Source organism: Anas acuta, chromosome 1 (genome assembly GCF_963932015.1).
Source record: "Anas acuta chromosome 1, bAnaAcu1.1, whole genome shotgun sequence".
Classification (NCBI taxonomy): domain Eukaryota; kingdom Metazoa; phylum Chordata; class Aves; order Anseriformes; family Anatidae; genus Anas; species Anas acuta.
The window spans coordinates 147,804,128-147,818,271 of record NC_088979.1 but is presented as its reverse complement, the minus strand read 5'-3'; the positions used below and the strand labels follow the sequence as shown (position 1 = coordinate 147,818,271).

Genomic DNA, 14,144 nt, shown 5'->3' with positions numbered 1-14,144 from the left:
GGAATTAAGGTCTGAACTATGACCAAATCTTTCTTCGTCATGAAAATCCCCATCGAGGCTGATTTCCAATGACAAAAAGCCTATACAGATCTAGTTCAGTCATTTGCTAAATCCCAGGGTATGGTTTTCAAAAGAAAACAAATCCTGGAAGATCGAGCAGTTTCCCAAGTACTTCAGTATGTGCACGTACTCGGCATCCCGTGGAACACAGCCTTCCGCAGCAGTCGTGCCAACTCTTGATGATATCTTTAAAGACACTGAGAAACTTTTGCTTTACAGAAACCAGTGAGGATTTATAAAGTTCAGCTGGGTTAGGTCTCACGTTTGTTCTGTACATTTCTGCACATACAAACACATTTTGCTTTGCAAGCATGCTGTTTTATAAGCATGTTTAACTGCTGAATGGTATTTGCGTTTCACATCAGTATACGTAGCACCCTATAACTGTGCAACTTGTGGACATACGTCACCAGGAATGTAGGGAACAGAAGCTGGCTGGGTTAGGGAGAAGGCAGTGCTGGAAAGCTTACTATGGATAATTGCAATTTCCTTCAAGTTAACCTCTGGATTTAAGAAACGAGACCAGAAAGATATCCAGAGAGAAAACAATGTACAGAATGTGTAACAAATCAATTGCAAAAAATCTACGCTGTTAATCACCAGAGCTAGGATTTCTCCCCAAATGAATGAGAAATGTTTATAATTTGCAAGGTACTACTGCTCATTCTCAGACACATCAATGCAGTCATTCTCTGCATGACAAAGAAACCTCCAATTTGAATCGATTGTGAATATTTACGCTGATCCCTGAAATTCTACATACTCAATTTAAGTGTTTTTTGGTTTGTTTGTTTGTTTGTATGTTTGTTTTTTTTTGTTTTTTTTTTTGCATTATGATGAGTTTGCATTATGATGAGTTGCATATGAGTTGCACACCCTTGCATATGATGAGTTCATCACTGATCACAAGAAAAAAGCTGATAGCATGCAAATACCCTGCTGGCATGTGATTTAGCATGTCCTTATCCCTGTTCATTTCCTTACCCCTCTTCATTACTACAAAATCTAAAATAAAGCTTGCACCCTAACCCCCCTCCTCTTCCTTATACTGGGATTCTGCTGACAATGGACACCTGCTCCACTGATTTTTCCTTTGTGTCACCCAGTATTTTAATAGTTTGTGAAGTAAAGCCATCTAGACATGATAAATGGAGATGTATTAGTTTCTCAGTGGGTTTGGAGTTGTGTTTTGGAGACTAAGGTATGCCAGCTAATTACAAAGCTGATGCTTGGCACGTGAAGTGTTGTATGTACTGTGTTGTGGGTGTAGAAGGAATAGAGCCATGAGTCATTACAAATTGCTTATCTAGGAACAGCGGGTATTTTGCCGTAAGCCTGCATGTCAACTGCTAAATGCCAAGTATGTGGTATTGTAGTTGGAGAGGATTTGGGATCACAAACCAGGACCTGGAGCTTCATGAACTTTGGCAGTGTTTGAATCCAGCTCCACGCTTTGTAGTACAGGAGCATTTTTGATGCCAGCCAACAGCAGAAGTTGTTTGCGCTCTGTTGTATGGAATTTGTGCAACTGGATCATTGTATGAAGGCTGCCCTATGCTGCTTCCTCCTGCTGTCTGAGGTAGCAAAGTAGTTCCTTTAGTAAGGGACCAGGTGCCTGTACCTTTTATTTGTGTACATCATAGTTTCAGTCAGCTGCCAAAAGGACTGTTATGTGCATGCATGTGTATAGTCCTTGGAGAGATACAACATGACCTATCAAACTGTGCAATTTTTAATCTTTCTTTAAAAACAAACAAACAAACAAAAAAAAAAACACTAATTTTAATAAATAAATAAATAAATAACAACAAGCATTTCAGATGAATGCTGCCTGTAGTAATTAAATGGTGCATTAGTCCAACAAGATTAAGGGTTTGGGCAGGCCATTTTCTTTTATTTTCTGTTTTATTTAGTTATGGTTTCATTATGCAATTTTAAAAGGGTTTGTTTGAAGGAAACACTTGTAATGGTGAAGTTTAACAGATTTTATGTGAGATAATTAGAAGATATGAGGCCACATCCAATAGAAGTAGTCAGTAACAATAGAACACATTGGGCTTTAAAAATAAGCCAGGAAGGAAAATTTTGAAGCTTTCTTATTGAAAATCTGGAATTACTGCACACCCTTCTTTTTAAACTCATAATACCATGGATAATAGGGAAGGAACCACTTCTATAAACGTGTTCTTCTTCCTCATTAATGGGACTTTTTGATGAATTCTACAAGTTTAACCAATTCACTTTGCAGTGTCTCAGAACAAAGGAACTTGCTGATGCCCTCAGTAGACTGTTCCATAGCCTAGTAAGTCCCCACATACCCCACATGAAGGCATCATGAGAATAAACTTAAATCAACTGGAGAAAGTAGTTGGCTAGGTTTTAAACCTAGGAAGAGAGGAAATTACAGGAACTGACTAGTGGTTCTCTGTGTTGAATGTTCATTGCAAAAACAAAGTCCAGTGGTTTGTTTTAGTTATAATTTCTGCAGGTTCCACTCCATGTCACCTATTCTTATACGACTGCCTTGAGTAAGGGGCAGGGTATATTTTGTCTACATAGAAGTAAATCGAGGAATGATGTGGGTTGTAAAACAAACCCTCGTGTTGCTGTACTCCATGGGGGAAGCATCACCTCTCCTTGCAAGACCAGTGCAATGCAGTGACCCTGCTTCCCACATCCCTGAGCACAGAGAAGCAAGCAGCAGCTCTGTGGCCACGCTCTTCTTTCAGGTCTGGCCAGACAATTGCAGCTCCCCAAAGAAGAGGATGGGGGCCTTGTAGTTAAACCCTGGGCATTGCTATCACAGATCTTCTGCAGAAAAGCCATGAGAAATGGCTGCGAGTACTGGGCAAGACCTTTTCTGCTGTTTTCTACTGTGACAAGATCTCTGCATGTTATGAATTTGGCATAAGCATTGCACTTACTTCTCTGATGTGGTTCACAAGGCAGCCATATGATGACCAACTTCTCTGCTTCTTTCCTCCTTGTTTTCTTGACAGAAACAGGGTGTGTTTCAGCCTTGCTCCCACCTCTATTTACAAATATTAAATATTACTGAGGTTTAAACCTGACCCAGTTAGCAGTTTTGCTTATACTACTGCCACGGTTTCTGCTGTTTTGCTCTTCATGGTCCTTCTGGGGTCATTTCCATTTGCTTTAGGATATTTTTGGCACTTTGAATGCGTATTTTCCCAATCTTCTCCATACCTGCAACAAGAAGCTTTTGTCACAACTTTAGAAACGTGCGAAGGTCAAAAACTTTATGTTACGAGAGGACCTCAGAGGAGGTCAGGGAGGATTTTTTTTATTATTATTATTAAATAAATGAGCTGCTTGGCATATCCAGTGATGCTGACAGTAACACGGGGCTCCAGAAAGCCCAGCACTGGCATTTTTGCAGTGAGAACCGATCACCTGCCTGGTCCTTCCCCTGTCACCGCTGCTCCCAAGGCCACCGTGGGCTGGGAGTGGGTGACAAACCTCACCCAGAGCCTCCTCCAGCCCCCGGGGCTCCCCTCACCACCCCTCGGGCCCCGCCGGGGGGCTGCCCCTCAGGGGGTGCGTGGGGATACCGGGGGCGGCTGTGAGGGTACCGGGGGCAGCGTGGGGGTACCGGGGGCAGCGTGGGGGTACAGAGGGGGGGATTACGGGTGCCTCGCTGCAGGTGTGGGACCTCCTCCATGCACCCACCGAGCCCGGGCCCCGGGCGGGGGCGCGGCGCCACGGCCGAGGCCGCCCGGGCTGGCGCGGAGCCAGCGGCATCGGCGCGGGTTGCATCAGACGAGGCGCTGCCGCCGCCGGTGCCGCCGGTGCCGGTGCCGGGGCTCGTCCTTCGGCTCGGGGGGGGCCGTGGAAGGGGTTAGGGGGGTGGGTGGGGGGAGGAGGGAAGCGGGCGGGCGGCGAGGGGGAGGCAGCCCCCCCGGCGGAGCATCCGCAAGATGCTGCGGGCGGCCCCGCGGCTGCTGAGGACGATCTGCACCACGGGCGCGGTGAGAAGCCGGGGGAAGGGGACGCGGGGAGAGGGGAGATGCAGGGTTTGGGGGACGAGGGGCAGGGGGAGGCCGGGGGTGGCCGGGGGGTTTGGTGGGGGTGCGGCGCCGAGGGACCCTCCGAGCCCTGCCCGGGGCTGCAGGCCCCCTGCCCTTGGCTCCTGTCTCCGCCGGGCCCGGGGCTGCCAGCGGGGGCCTTGCCAAGCTGCCGGCCTAAATTCCCCCCGCAGCGGTTTTGCGGGGTGCCCGGTTTGCCCCCAGCCCCGCTCCCCGTCCCGCTAAAGGCACGGAGAGCGCAGCGCCCGCTGCGGGCTGTCCGGCTGCCCGCCCCGGCAGGCTGAGGCTGGGAGAGGATCTGCGCTGCCCCGAGGAGTGCTCTTTGTCTGGCACAAGGACAGCAGCCCTCCGGGAAGGCTGGGAACGGAGGGGTTTAACGAGGGGCTTCGGGGACTGCAGGCAGCGGTGCCCGCAGGGGGAATGAATGACCGAGTGGCTGCTGGGGGAGCGGTGGGAAGGAGGCTCTACGGGAGGCTTCAGCTTGGGGCAGCGGGATTTAGCACACGCAGGGGGATGCTCAACAGAAAGGAAGCTTTCAAAGCCAGCAGGATTTAAAATTCATCCTTGAGAAGATGTAGCAATATTAAAATCCTCGCTAAATTCTTACAGAGAAGAAATAAAATGTTGTCGTCTATTTGACAGCAGAATAGCCTGTCAAATAGCCAAACATTAGCCTTCATGAAGTCTGATTGCCCCATTAACTGTTAGACATGCATATATACCCATGTACAAAAGAGACAGTAACAGAAAATGGGTTTTAGCTATGAAATAAATACTCTTCTCTGCAAATGTCCTATTGCATTAGACTCTTATGAAAGAAGAAAATGCAACTCTTGGACTTGTCTTCCAATTTTAGGCAGTAGAACTTGACAAGATAGTCGCCAGCATTTGTCAGGCTGCTTCTCTATACGGTGCTTAATTCTACTGATTAATTTTCTTTTGGATTGGGTGTTTTGAAGGAAAAAAAAAAAAAAAAAAAAAAAAAAAAAAAAAAAAACAGAATGGAAGCAAACAAAATGATGTGTATATTTTAATGAGCTATTGTGGAATCAGTTCCAGCTCTGTATCAACAGATGGCACGGCCAGAATTTTCAGATTGGAAAATTTAACTTAAAGCTATGCGTTCATATTAGGGCAATGAAAAAAAGCTACGCTTTCATATCACAGCAACCTGATCTAGTGGGGGGTGTCCCTGCCTGTGGCAGTGGGGTTGGAACTAGATGCTCTATGAGGTCCCTTCCAACCCAAGCCATGAAATGAAAGTGGACTTTCAGACAATCTGAGCATTCAAGACAAGACTGCTTTACAAGTAGTCTTAAGGTTTTGTGACCTTTACCTTTATCTTATTTTCTCCTTCCCAATAGGAAGCACTTGAGTCAGGAAAAGAGATTTTATTTCGAACTAGTCCCAATGCATATCAATCTGTGTTACAATGTAAGCAAAATAGAAGGTTAAAGCAGAAGAAAAAGTTCAGACAAGGAAACCAACAGAATTACAGTGAAGTGAGCATCAACTTATCTGGTAGCACTGTCAAATTCACTACATTATTCTATGATTGGTGAACTAATAAAAAAAAAAAGGTCAGACCTCTCTAAACTACCTGTGCTCTGTTGTTTCCTACAAGTAGGAACTGGGCATCCTAACAAAAATAAAGCAAGAAATCTGCGGTAATAATACATGCCCATTAACCTTCCCAAGAACAGAAAGGCATCTATTAATGAGTATTATATGTTCACAGTCAGCCAAGCAGCTGGATAAGAAACCTACCATAACCTCCTAACAGAACCTCCTGACAGAAACAGTAACAAGCTTGACTGTATTAAGTGCTAGTGGTGATGATCCGGTACCCACAAAGCACATTATTCAACTAGATTGTTTTGGTGTTCTCTAAAGAGCTCCTGTCTACGACTTTATGATGAATGCTAGTGACCATATCCTGCCAAAACCTGCCATTTCATTAAGAAAGAAAACACCAATCTAGTTTTCATTTCCCTGTAATTTTATTGAACTTTCACTTTTAATTGGGTGTCATGTCCATATGGAATTCTTCTGAAAGGATTTCTCACTGTCACACGTCTAACTCACCTTGGGTAAAAACGTTTGAGGAGAATTTCCAAAATGATATAGAGAGTGGCTATTAGATCTTCTGCAGTGAGGCAGTTGTCAGTTTTCAAACAAGACAAAAGACAAAGGACTGAATCTGTGGTCTGATCACGTAAGCCTTTCCACATACGGGATTTCTCCCACTGAACCCCACAGATATCCTGTGCATGGCTGACTTGTGGGTTTGGCACCTGCTCTCTGTTGATGACAGTGCATGTGTTAAGGCGAGACAAGCAAACCGCCACGTCTAAGCCAGATGTTAATAAAAATCACACAATGCACGTGTACCATTCATTGGAGAAGTAATGTGAGAATTGCTGGTTGTAGCCCAATTACAAGATCCATCTTGCAATTGAAGGCAGTCTCCAACTGAGTAACTTTCTGCTGGGTGAGACAGCAGAGCTGATTTCTTGCCGAACAATCTTTTTGTGCACTGCAGTTAGGATATGGGACTTTCTGAGTTAGCCCATCTGCAATCTTCAGTTTGGCCAGTTTTATTTTTTGTCCTTTTGGAGACTGTGTTCTCTCTTCTCACCATTTGTTGACTCAGCTCCATTACTAGCATGAATTAAGCAAGTGTAGCTTTACCGAAACAGTATTTACAGCAACTCAGGATTTGGGAGGGGAACTGGTATGCAGTTCCATGTAATATGAGGATCAGACTTATTCACAGGGAAACATGAACTAAGAGTTAAGTTTAGGTTACATGTGTCATTAACACTTTGTGGATAAGTGAAGAGAAAGTGGCACTTAAAGTGGTGATACATTTGGACTGTAAATTACAAGATCGCCAAGTATCAGAAAAGCAAGACAGTACAGCAGTGAGTACTTTTAAAGTAATTTAAACTGGAGGTTGGATAAATCTCTAAAAGCAATCATACAACATTGCTCGTGATGGCAGAGCACTGGATTTTTAGCTAAGGTCACTTCCAGTCTTGTGTTCTTACTGAGGGATGCTAGCAAAAGGATGAAAGTAGAATAAGTAACTCATATCTGTCCTATCTTTAATGTTTCTTCAGTGTACTGGTTGGGCTACTGCTGTAAAATAGCACTGCACAGAGATCAGAGGATTTCCTACTGTGCCAAACATGTTCAGTGAGCTGGCAGGTTAATCTTTCCCCTGCTTGCCTGCTATACTTAAAATAATTAAATGATTAAGAAAATCTGATGACTAATTTTTATAATGCTGCAGTGTTTCTGCTGTAAAAGTAAATATACTGGTCACAAAGCATTGGGAATACAGTCTATCTGCATCCACTGGGCCTCACTAGATAAACACCGCAAAGATAACTTGTGCTCACTGTAATTCAGATCCAGAACTTGTCTTTGCTATTGTCCACAAACTACTGGATGTATTTTAGGCGTTACTGCCAACAGTGCAGTGTTGGTTGGGAATATTGTCATTACCAGTCTCACAGAGGACATTTACCAGCCAGCTGTAAAAATCTGGTTTTCCGACAGCCCAAGTTATGTCCACCTTTGCAACTATTTATTACTGCTGCAGTTGCAGGCATGCTGACTAATGCTGTAACACAGGGATGGTTTTACTATGCAGCTTCATTCTGAGGAAAAACACTGCCTCTGGAGACAAATAGTTATTTCCTACTGGTTTATATAAAAATGGTATGCATAAAATAACAAGCAAGCTTCAATATTCCTGTTGTGGAGCCTACCATTTTGTAATGTCCTTTCCCTGAGGCCATCTGCACAACTGAACTGTAACGTGAAAATGGCAGAATTCATCCATAATATTTCAACTGTGAAATGAATTGCATTGAAATGGGTTGTGGTTTTGAGTAACCTGTTTTTCAGGACATTTCTGTTTGTCACAGAATTTGTCATTTGATCTGATGGGCAATGCAGATCACCTGGTGTCCAATTAATAACCCACTTCCTCAAGCCATCCTTATGTCCCAGCCTCTGAAAGAAAGGAAAGAGAGGAGGCAGGAGAAAAACCTGCAAGTGCCGATGCACAGAATAAATACCGGTGGTCAGGACACTCAGATATCGCCTCGATTCCTATGTATCACTCTGTGCTCATGGCACCTAATGGGTCATTCAGGATAAAGTTCAGTTGGGAAAGACGAAATTAAGGATGAAGGTGGGAATGTGGATTTATACTCTGTCCTTCATTCAGGCCTCCTGAGAGGAGGCCTTTTAGTGGTCCAAATCTAAGAATAGTGTCCATCTGATGCAGCTGATGGGAGGCAGATTTTTTGTTTGTTGTGTGCAAAGCTTTCCTTCATGACCAGGTCTGCCATTCCATTTGTTTTTCAAAGGTTTCAGTCATAGCTGACGAGAAATGCAAAGGCAGTGCTTGCAAGGGCAGTTCCACACCATGTTCATTCCTGCGCCCCTCGTGGACATCCATCAGGGCTTGTGGTGTTGCAATGAACCAGATCTGTGAATATATCCAGTTATGAATTAGCCACAGTTTGTCAGGCCACTGACCATCTGTCTCCATACCCTAATACAGTTCACCTTGAAGCCACAGGAATAATACTTCTGGGATAGAGGTGTTAGGGGCAAGGGGCTAGAGGTAGGACAAAAGAGGAACACAAAGGCACTGAGGGACATGGTTTAGTGATGGAACTTAATAAGTCAGGTTGATGATAGGACTTGATGACCTTGAAGGCCTTTTCCGACCTAGATGATTCTGTGAGATGTTGGAGTATGTTGAAGAGCATCAATGTATTTGTAGTGTTCGCAATAAAACTCTATTGGTCTTGGAACAGTTTCAAAGTTGAGGTGGATTCACTGAAGCTGGGTTCTCCCCACCTTCCCTGTTCACACGGGCTACATCGAGCCCAGAAAATGTACGCTGTGCTTCATCTGGTGTTTCCTTGAAAAGGAAGGATTAAAATTAGAGTTTCCTCAAAGCTGGAGTCCTGCAAAAGACCATTCTTTAGATTTTAGGAAGTCTAAGGGAATTAGCACTTTTCTCAGAGTGTGAAGAGCTTAAATAAAATAGCAGTAGGTGATTATCTGGTATTATAGTAGCATTGTGATTCTAACTATCCTAAAAATCAGAACTTGGGGCAGTTATTGACACCTACTCAGTCTAAAGAAGTGTAAAAGCATGTATCCAGTGTACTGATGAGCAAACACAGAAGTCAGGGGAAGTCCAACAAGGGAACCTCGTATTTAGTGGTATTTCAGTGTAGGAGGATCAAATGGATGATCACTGCTTTTAACTTGGCAGGAACAACGCAAGCTTGTCTTCTTTGTGTGTTTATATTAACCACAAATTATATGCCGCCATCTAATTATATAGATTTAGAGGGCATGTTCCAGACACCTAAATTATGTCTAGAAAAACTGTTGTATATACCTGTTTCAAAAATATTTTTGTATTTCATATCATGTTAGTTATGACTAGGAACAAGGTCATAGAGCCTGTTATGCCTCTTATAGAGTGAAGTGAGTTTGTCTAATACAAATTATGGGAAACCAATATAAACATCAGTGACAATATCAACTGACACTTTTATGCTCAGTGTGTTCTCATTTATTTATTTCTGATAGATTAACAATAGGAAAAAAGTTGATTTTTTTTTTCCTCCAAAGGCATTTGAGGTAAAAAGATTGTTGCATTTAAATCAAAATGAATGTTGATCAAAAAAGAGCAAGAGAGAAATATAAGAAACAACATCTATAATTTGCATCCTATAATTGGTTTGTTTTAATTCTTTTGATCAGGCTTATCAGAATAAGCTAAAGCTAGCCCTTATAGGTCAAAGCATTTTTGGACAAGAAGTTTATAACAAGCTGAGAAAAGAAGGCCATAAAGTTGTGGGAGTATTCACAGTGCCTGACAAGAATGGACAAGCTGATCCTTTGGGTAAGTGTAACCTTCATCTAAATGCTAACATACATACATACATAACTAACCTGCCTTTTCGTGAGAAGGTCATGTCTATATGGGAATTACTTGCATATTTTGCCTTTATTACACTGAATTCAGCACAAGAACTATGCTTAAATGAAAACACAAGTCCCAGAACCAGTTTGACCTTGTTAATTAAATCACTATTTAAAATTTTTTTCTAGCCATGCAGGGCCATACATTGTGATATTAAGAAAACAAATTAATCCGTGTGTCTTAAAGGTAATCATCTTGAACTAGATCTGTATCTTAACACTATGCAAAATATGTAAAAGCAGGTTCAAGGAACAGTCCTATAGGCTGTATTAGCTCCAGGCTTGTTCTCTTTTCTGGAGAAGCAGCAAATAGCTGCTGAGCCTGTACTCAAGCACAAATGTCTGTCACCCGTTTCATGGTGCTGTCTGGGACACTCAAGGCATGGAGCCAAGACTGTTTATCCCTGGCTTTCTGCCCTTTCTGACAAGCTTGTGTGCGGCAGTGTACCTGCAGAGCCTATTTCTCTTCCACCTGGACTATGGAAAACCCACTGAAAAGAGTAGAAGAGGCTTTGCTCTCCATTTTTACAATGCCAAGATGAATAATGATTTTCTGGACCTCCTAAACAAACAGTTGCTGGGCAGGTATTCAGAACCATACTTGTGCAACAGAACGTAGTGTGATGAAGAAGCTTCTTTGGGGTCACTATCTGAATTGTAACTTTCTCTTATTTTCCAGTGCCATGAAAATGGTGAGTTAATAGGATTAGCAAATGTAAGTGCCAGAAAAGAATTTACCTTTCTGGATAATCAGAAATTAAAATTACCTTCCATGAGCTGTCTCAAGCATTTCTTCTGCTTTTTTTTTTTATTTTGGTCGGGTCCTGACATGTTTTTACACAACTCTTATAAGGGAAGAATTAAACATAAATTTTGCTTACTTGGGCTATGGCACTCCCAAACTAGCACATAGTTCTCAAGTTTATTACATTCTGTAACCCCGCCTCTTTAAAAGAGTTAATCACACACTGGAAGAATTACAGGAGGTATTAATTTAGAAAAAGACAATTTAACCATCCAGCTCTGGGGGCATACCATAATACTTGGTTGCTTTACATGAACTATTACTATACAGTTAAACTAGCAAATGGAACACAGCAACTCTTCCACTGATTTCAGTCATGGCCATTTTAACTAAGCTGTGTAATGTTTATTGCTCTCCTATCGTTTTGTTGCTTTTTACTTCCTGTTGATCCAAACAGCTGAAGACTCACTTGAAATTGGGTAATGCTTCTATATCCTCAGTCAGCTATCATTTTTATTTCTAAAAGCAGTTGCAGTGCATGCTAACTTCCAATGCACAGTATGGAATGATATTTAAGTATTTACTTAAGACCTAAGTTGGTTGGCTAAAGATGCTTCAGGCCAAACTCAAGATTCAATTTCAGATACAAAAAAGAGGAAGGAAGTACAAAAATGTGTTTAGAAATAGAAATTAAATTAGGTAAATTGTCCATATCTCTTCTTGTCTTCCCTTTTGTTTCAATTATACATCCAACTCAACAGTTGTAGAGTTGGACTCTACTGTCCTCCCTGTGATGGGTTGTTAAGCAAATGCACAATGGAATTTATAAAACACCTAAAAGTTCTCTCTGCAATTAATGCGGTTGATTTTTCTCAGCCTTCAGCCTAATTTTGAGTGTAGCTGTGTGTCACACAGATAAATGGAAACAGATCCAGAAATCACCAGTAAACAGAATTTTGAAGAAATAACTGAAGGCCACTAGCATCTGTTAATATCTGAGTCACATGGCAAGATGCTACTGAGATGAGCATGTAGTAATATTCACATACAAATTGCTTAAATGTAAACCTAGCTCTGCTAAACTAAACCAGTTGCCATAAATGTAATTATTGGACAAGAAATGAAGTGTCATTGCTTAACAGTCAATAACATTCATCATTCTTTTATGTTTTCCTTGGTACTTATGAGCCAGGCCATAAGAGTGAACTTAAAAGTTGAGAAGGACACAAGCTTGTAGGAATGAGAATCAGTGACAGAATTAATACTTGAATTAATGCTTGAATGTTAATAATAAAATAATAATAAAATTAACATTCAAGCACAAAGTTTACTTTAAACACCATACAGAACAGTACAAAGGGCTCTACGTATTACATTTCATGATCTGAGTTGTCTTGTCATATCTCATTTGAATTTGAGCTTTTAACAAAAAAATGTGAAATAACAAAAAAATATTCTCGTCCCTCAGCACTGGCAGCAGAGAAGGACGGCACTCCTGTTTTTAAGTTTCCCAGATGGAGAGCTAAAGGCAAGCCTATCCAGGAAGTAGTTGCAGCCTACAAATCCGTTGGAGCAGAGCTAAATGTCCTTCCGTTCTGTACACAGTTCATCCCTATGGATGTTATTGACTGCCCAAAACATGGCTCAATTATTTACCATCCATCCATCCTACCACGGCATCGAGGAGCTTCTGCAATCAACTGGTAAGTTTTTGCATGCTGTTCATCAAAACTACGTGTATGTCCTGGTGGGATGTTGGGCCAGACCCATTACTCATGTAATTGCTGACACATTTCTGTTGACTTGCAACTGCTCTGAAGCAAGTTCTCTGAAGCAGCTGAGTATTTGGATCATGAATTGCTCTTCATACCTGAGATTCAGCATGATTTCCACTGCAAGTGCAGCTGTTATTCTGGAAGATCAGTGATGTGATCTGTCCGTTCATATATTTTACTCACATAGGTAAATCAACAGCATATAGTTTCCATAGGCAGGACAGTACCCTTACAGTTTGTCCCCTTCAAACAAACACTAGATAACTGTCTACAGTGCATGATTCAGAGCTTAAGATTTCACACACACACATATGCACAAAAAAAAAAAAAAAAAAAAAAAAAAAAAAAAGAGAGAGAGAAAAGAATCAACAAGAAGAAAAGCTTATCCTACTATCATCCTGAGCAATGCACAAAGCTGGATTCGAAATGTTATTGTGAAAGAACTACCCTGCAATAATGAACACGGTGGATTCAGATCTAGCACTCCTGTGACAACAGAAATGGCCCTATCATAATGTTTATATTCTACAAGAAATTGTCTAAATATGAAGAAACAAATTAAAAATAACTGTGCAGGTGGCATGGTGATTATTTAAAGATGTATTGGGGAACAGTGGGAATTAGGCAAGACTAAGGGACACCAGCCACAAACAAAGGTCCTAAGCCACTGAGGGTTCTTCCCTCCATCAGTTACAGCCTTTTCCACCTGCTGCCACTTTGTTATGAGCGACTGTTTTCAGAGGGACATGGTGCACAGAGGAAGGAGCTCACTGTAATTTTCATCCTGTTGTCTACTCAGCATCAGCAGCATTTGCCCACATTACTTTATTCTTCCTCAATGCAATGCTGAGGACATGTACTTCTCACCAGGGTGCTCTTTCTGTATTCTTAGATAATATAAAACAGATGAGATGCTGCTTAAATGTGTGAAAGATCTCACACGGACTACACAAGTTTTTGCAAATTTTCATTTTTGATGTAACTGCTAAGTTCTCCAACTGTATTCAGAGGTTTTTTTATTCTTTTACTCAAATGCATGTTTTTTTTCTTTTTCATGATGTAGTTTTCAGTGTTTATGTTGTGAATTTTCATGTGTATAAGCCAGATCTCGAATGATCCTGTCAAAACATGGACTGCCAAGGGAATATTTATATTATATATGTCTTACAGAATATGGTATTGGTGTTTGCATGCATACATATCGTTAAAAGCATGCAGAAAAGTTGTACCTCTTCACTTCTGGTTGCTTGCTTAAGCACTTTGGTTTGATATTCCATCATTCTGAGGCACCTGCAGCTCCAACAGAAAACTCAAAATTCTATGTAGCTGAAATTCCCTTCAAGTTCAGAGAGATCCTGAGCTGATGAAAATCAGCGTAGGTCTGCGGTATGAGCAGTGCTATGTTCCTGCACACCAGCTGAGAATCTGTCTGGACATAAATTCCCCCATTGACTTTTCCTTAAACAGTTCTTAAACATTCCTGCTTTCTTAAGC

The 14,144-nt window shown here is 41.8% G+C and overlaps 1 protein-coding gene across 3 annotated transcripts in view; it reads left to right on the top strand.

Moving 5' to 3' along the window:
- Positions 1–3,893: 3,893 nt before the first annotated feature.
- ALDH1L2 (aldehyde dehydrogenase 1 family member L2) overlaps positions 3,894–14,144 on the top strand; it is a 34,187-nt gene continuing 23,936 nt past the window's right edge. Inside the window, exons 1-4 of one of the 3 annotated variants that reach the window (XM_068664367.1) lie at positions 3,894–4,049; positions 9,909–10,050; positions 12,344–12,403; positions 12,481–12,578. In XM_068664367.1, the coding sequence (XP_068520468.1) occupies positions 10,030–10,050; positions 12,344–12,403; positions 12,481–12,578 (179 nt within the window). In that variant the 5' untranslated portion in view covers positions 3,894–4,049; positions 9,909–10,029. Of the gene's footprint in view, positions 4,050–9,908; positions 10,051–12,343; positions 12,579–14,144 lie in introns of all 3 variants that reach the window. The other 2 variants (XM_068664375.1, XM_068664358.1) reach the window with 2 other exon arrangements.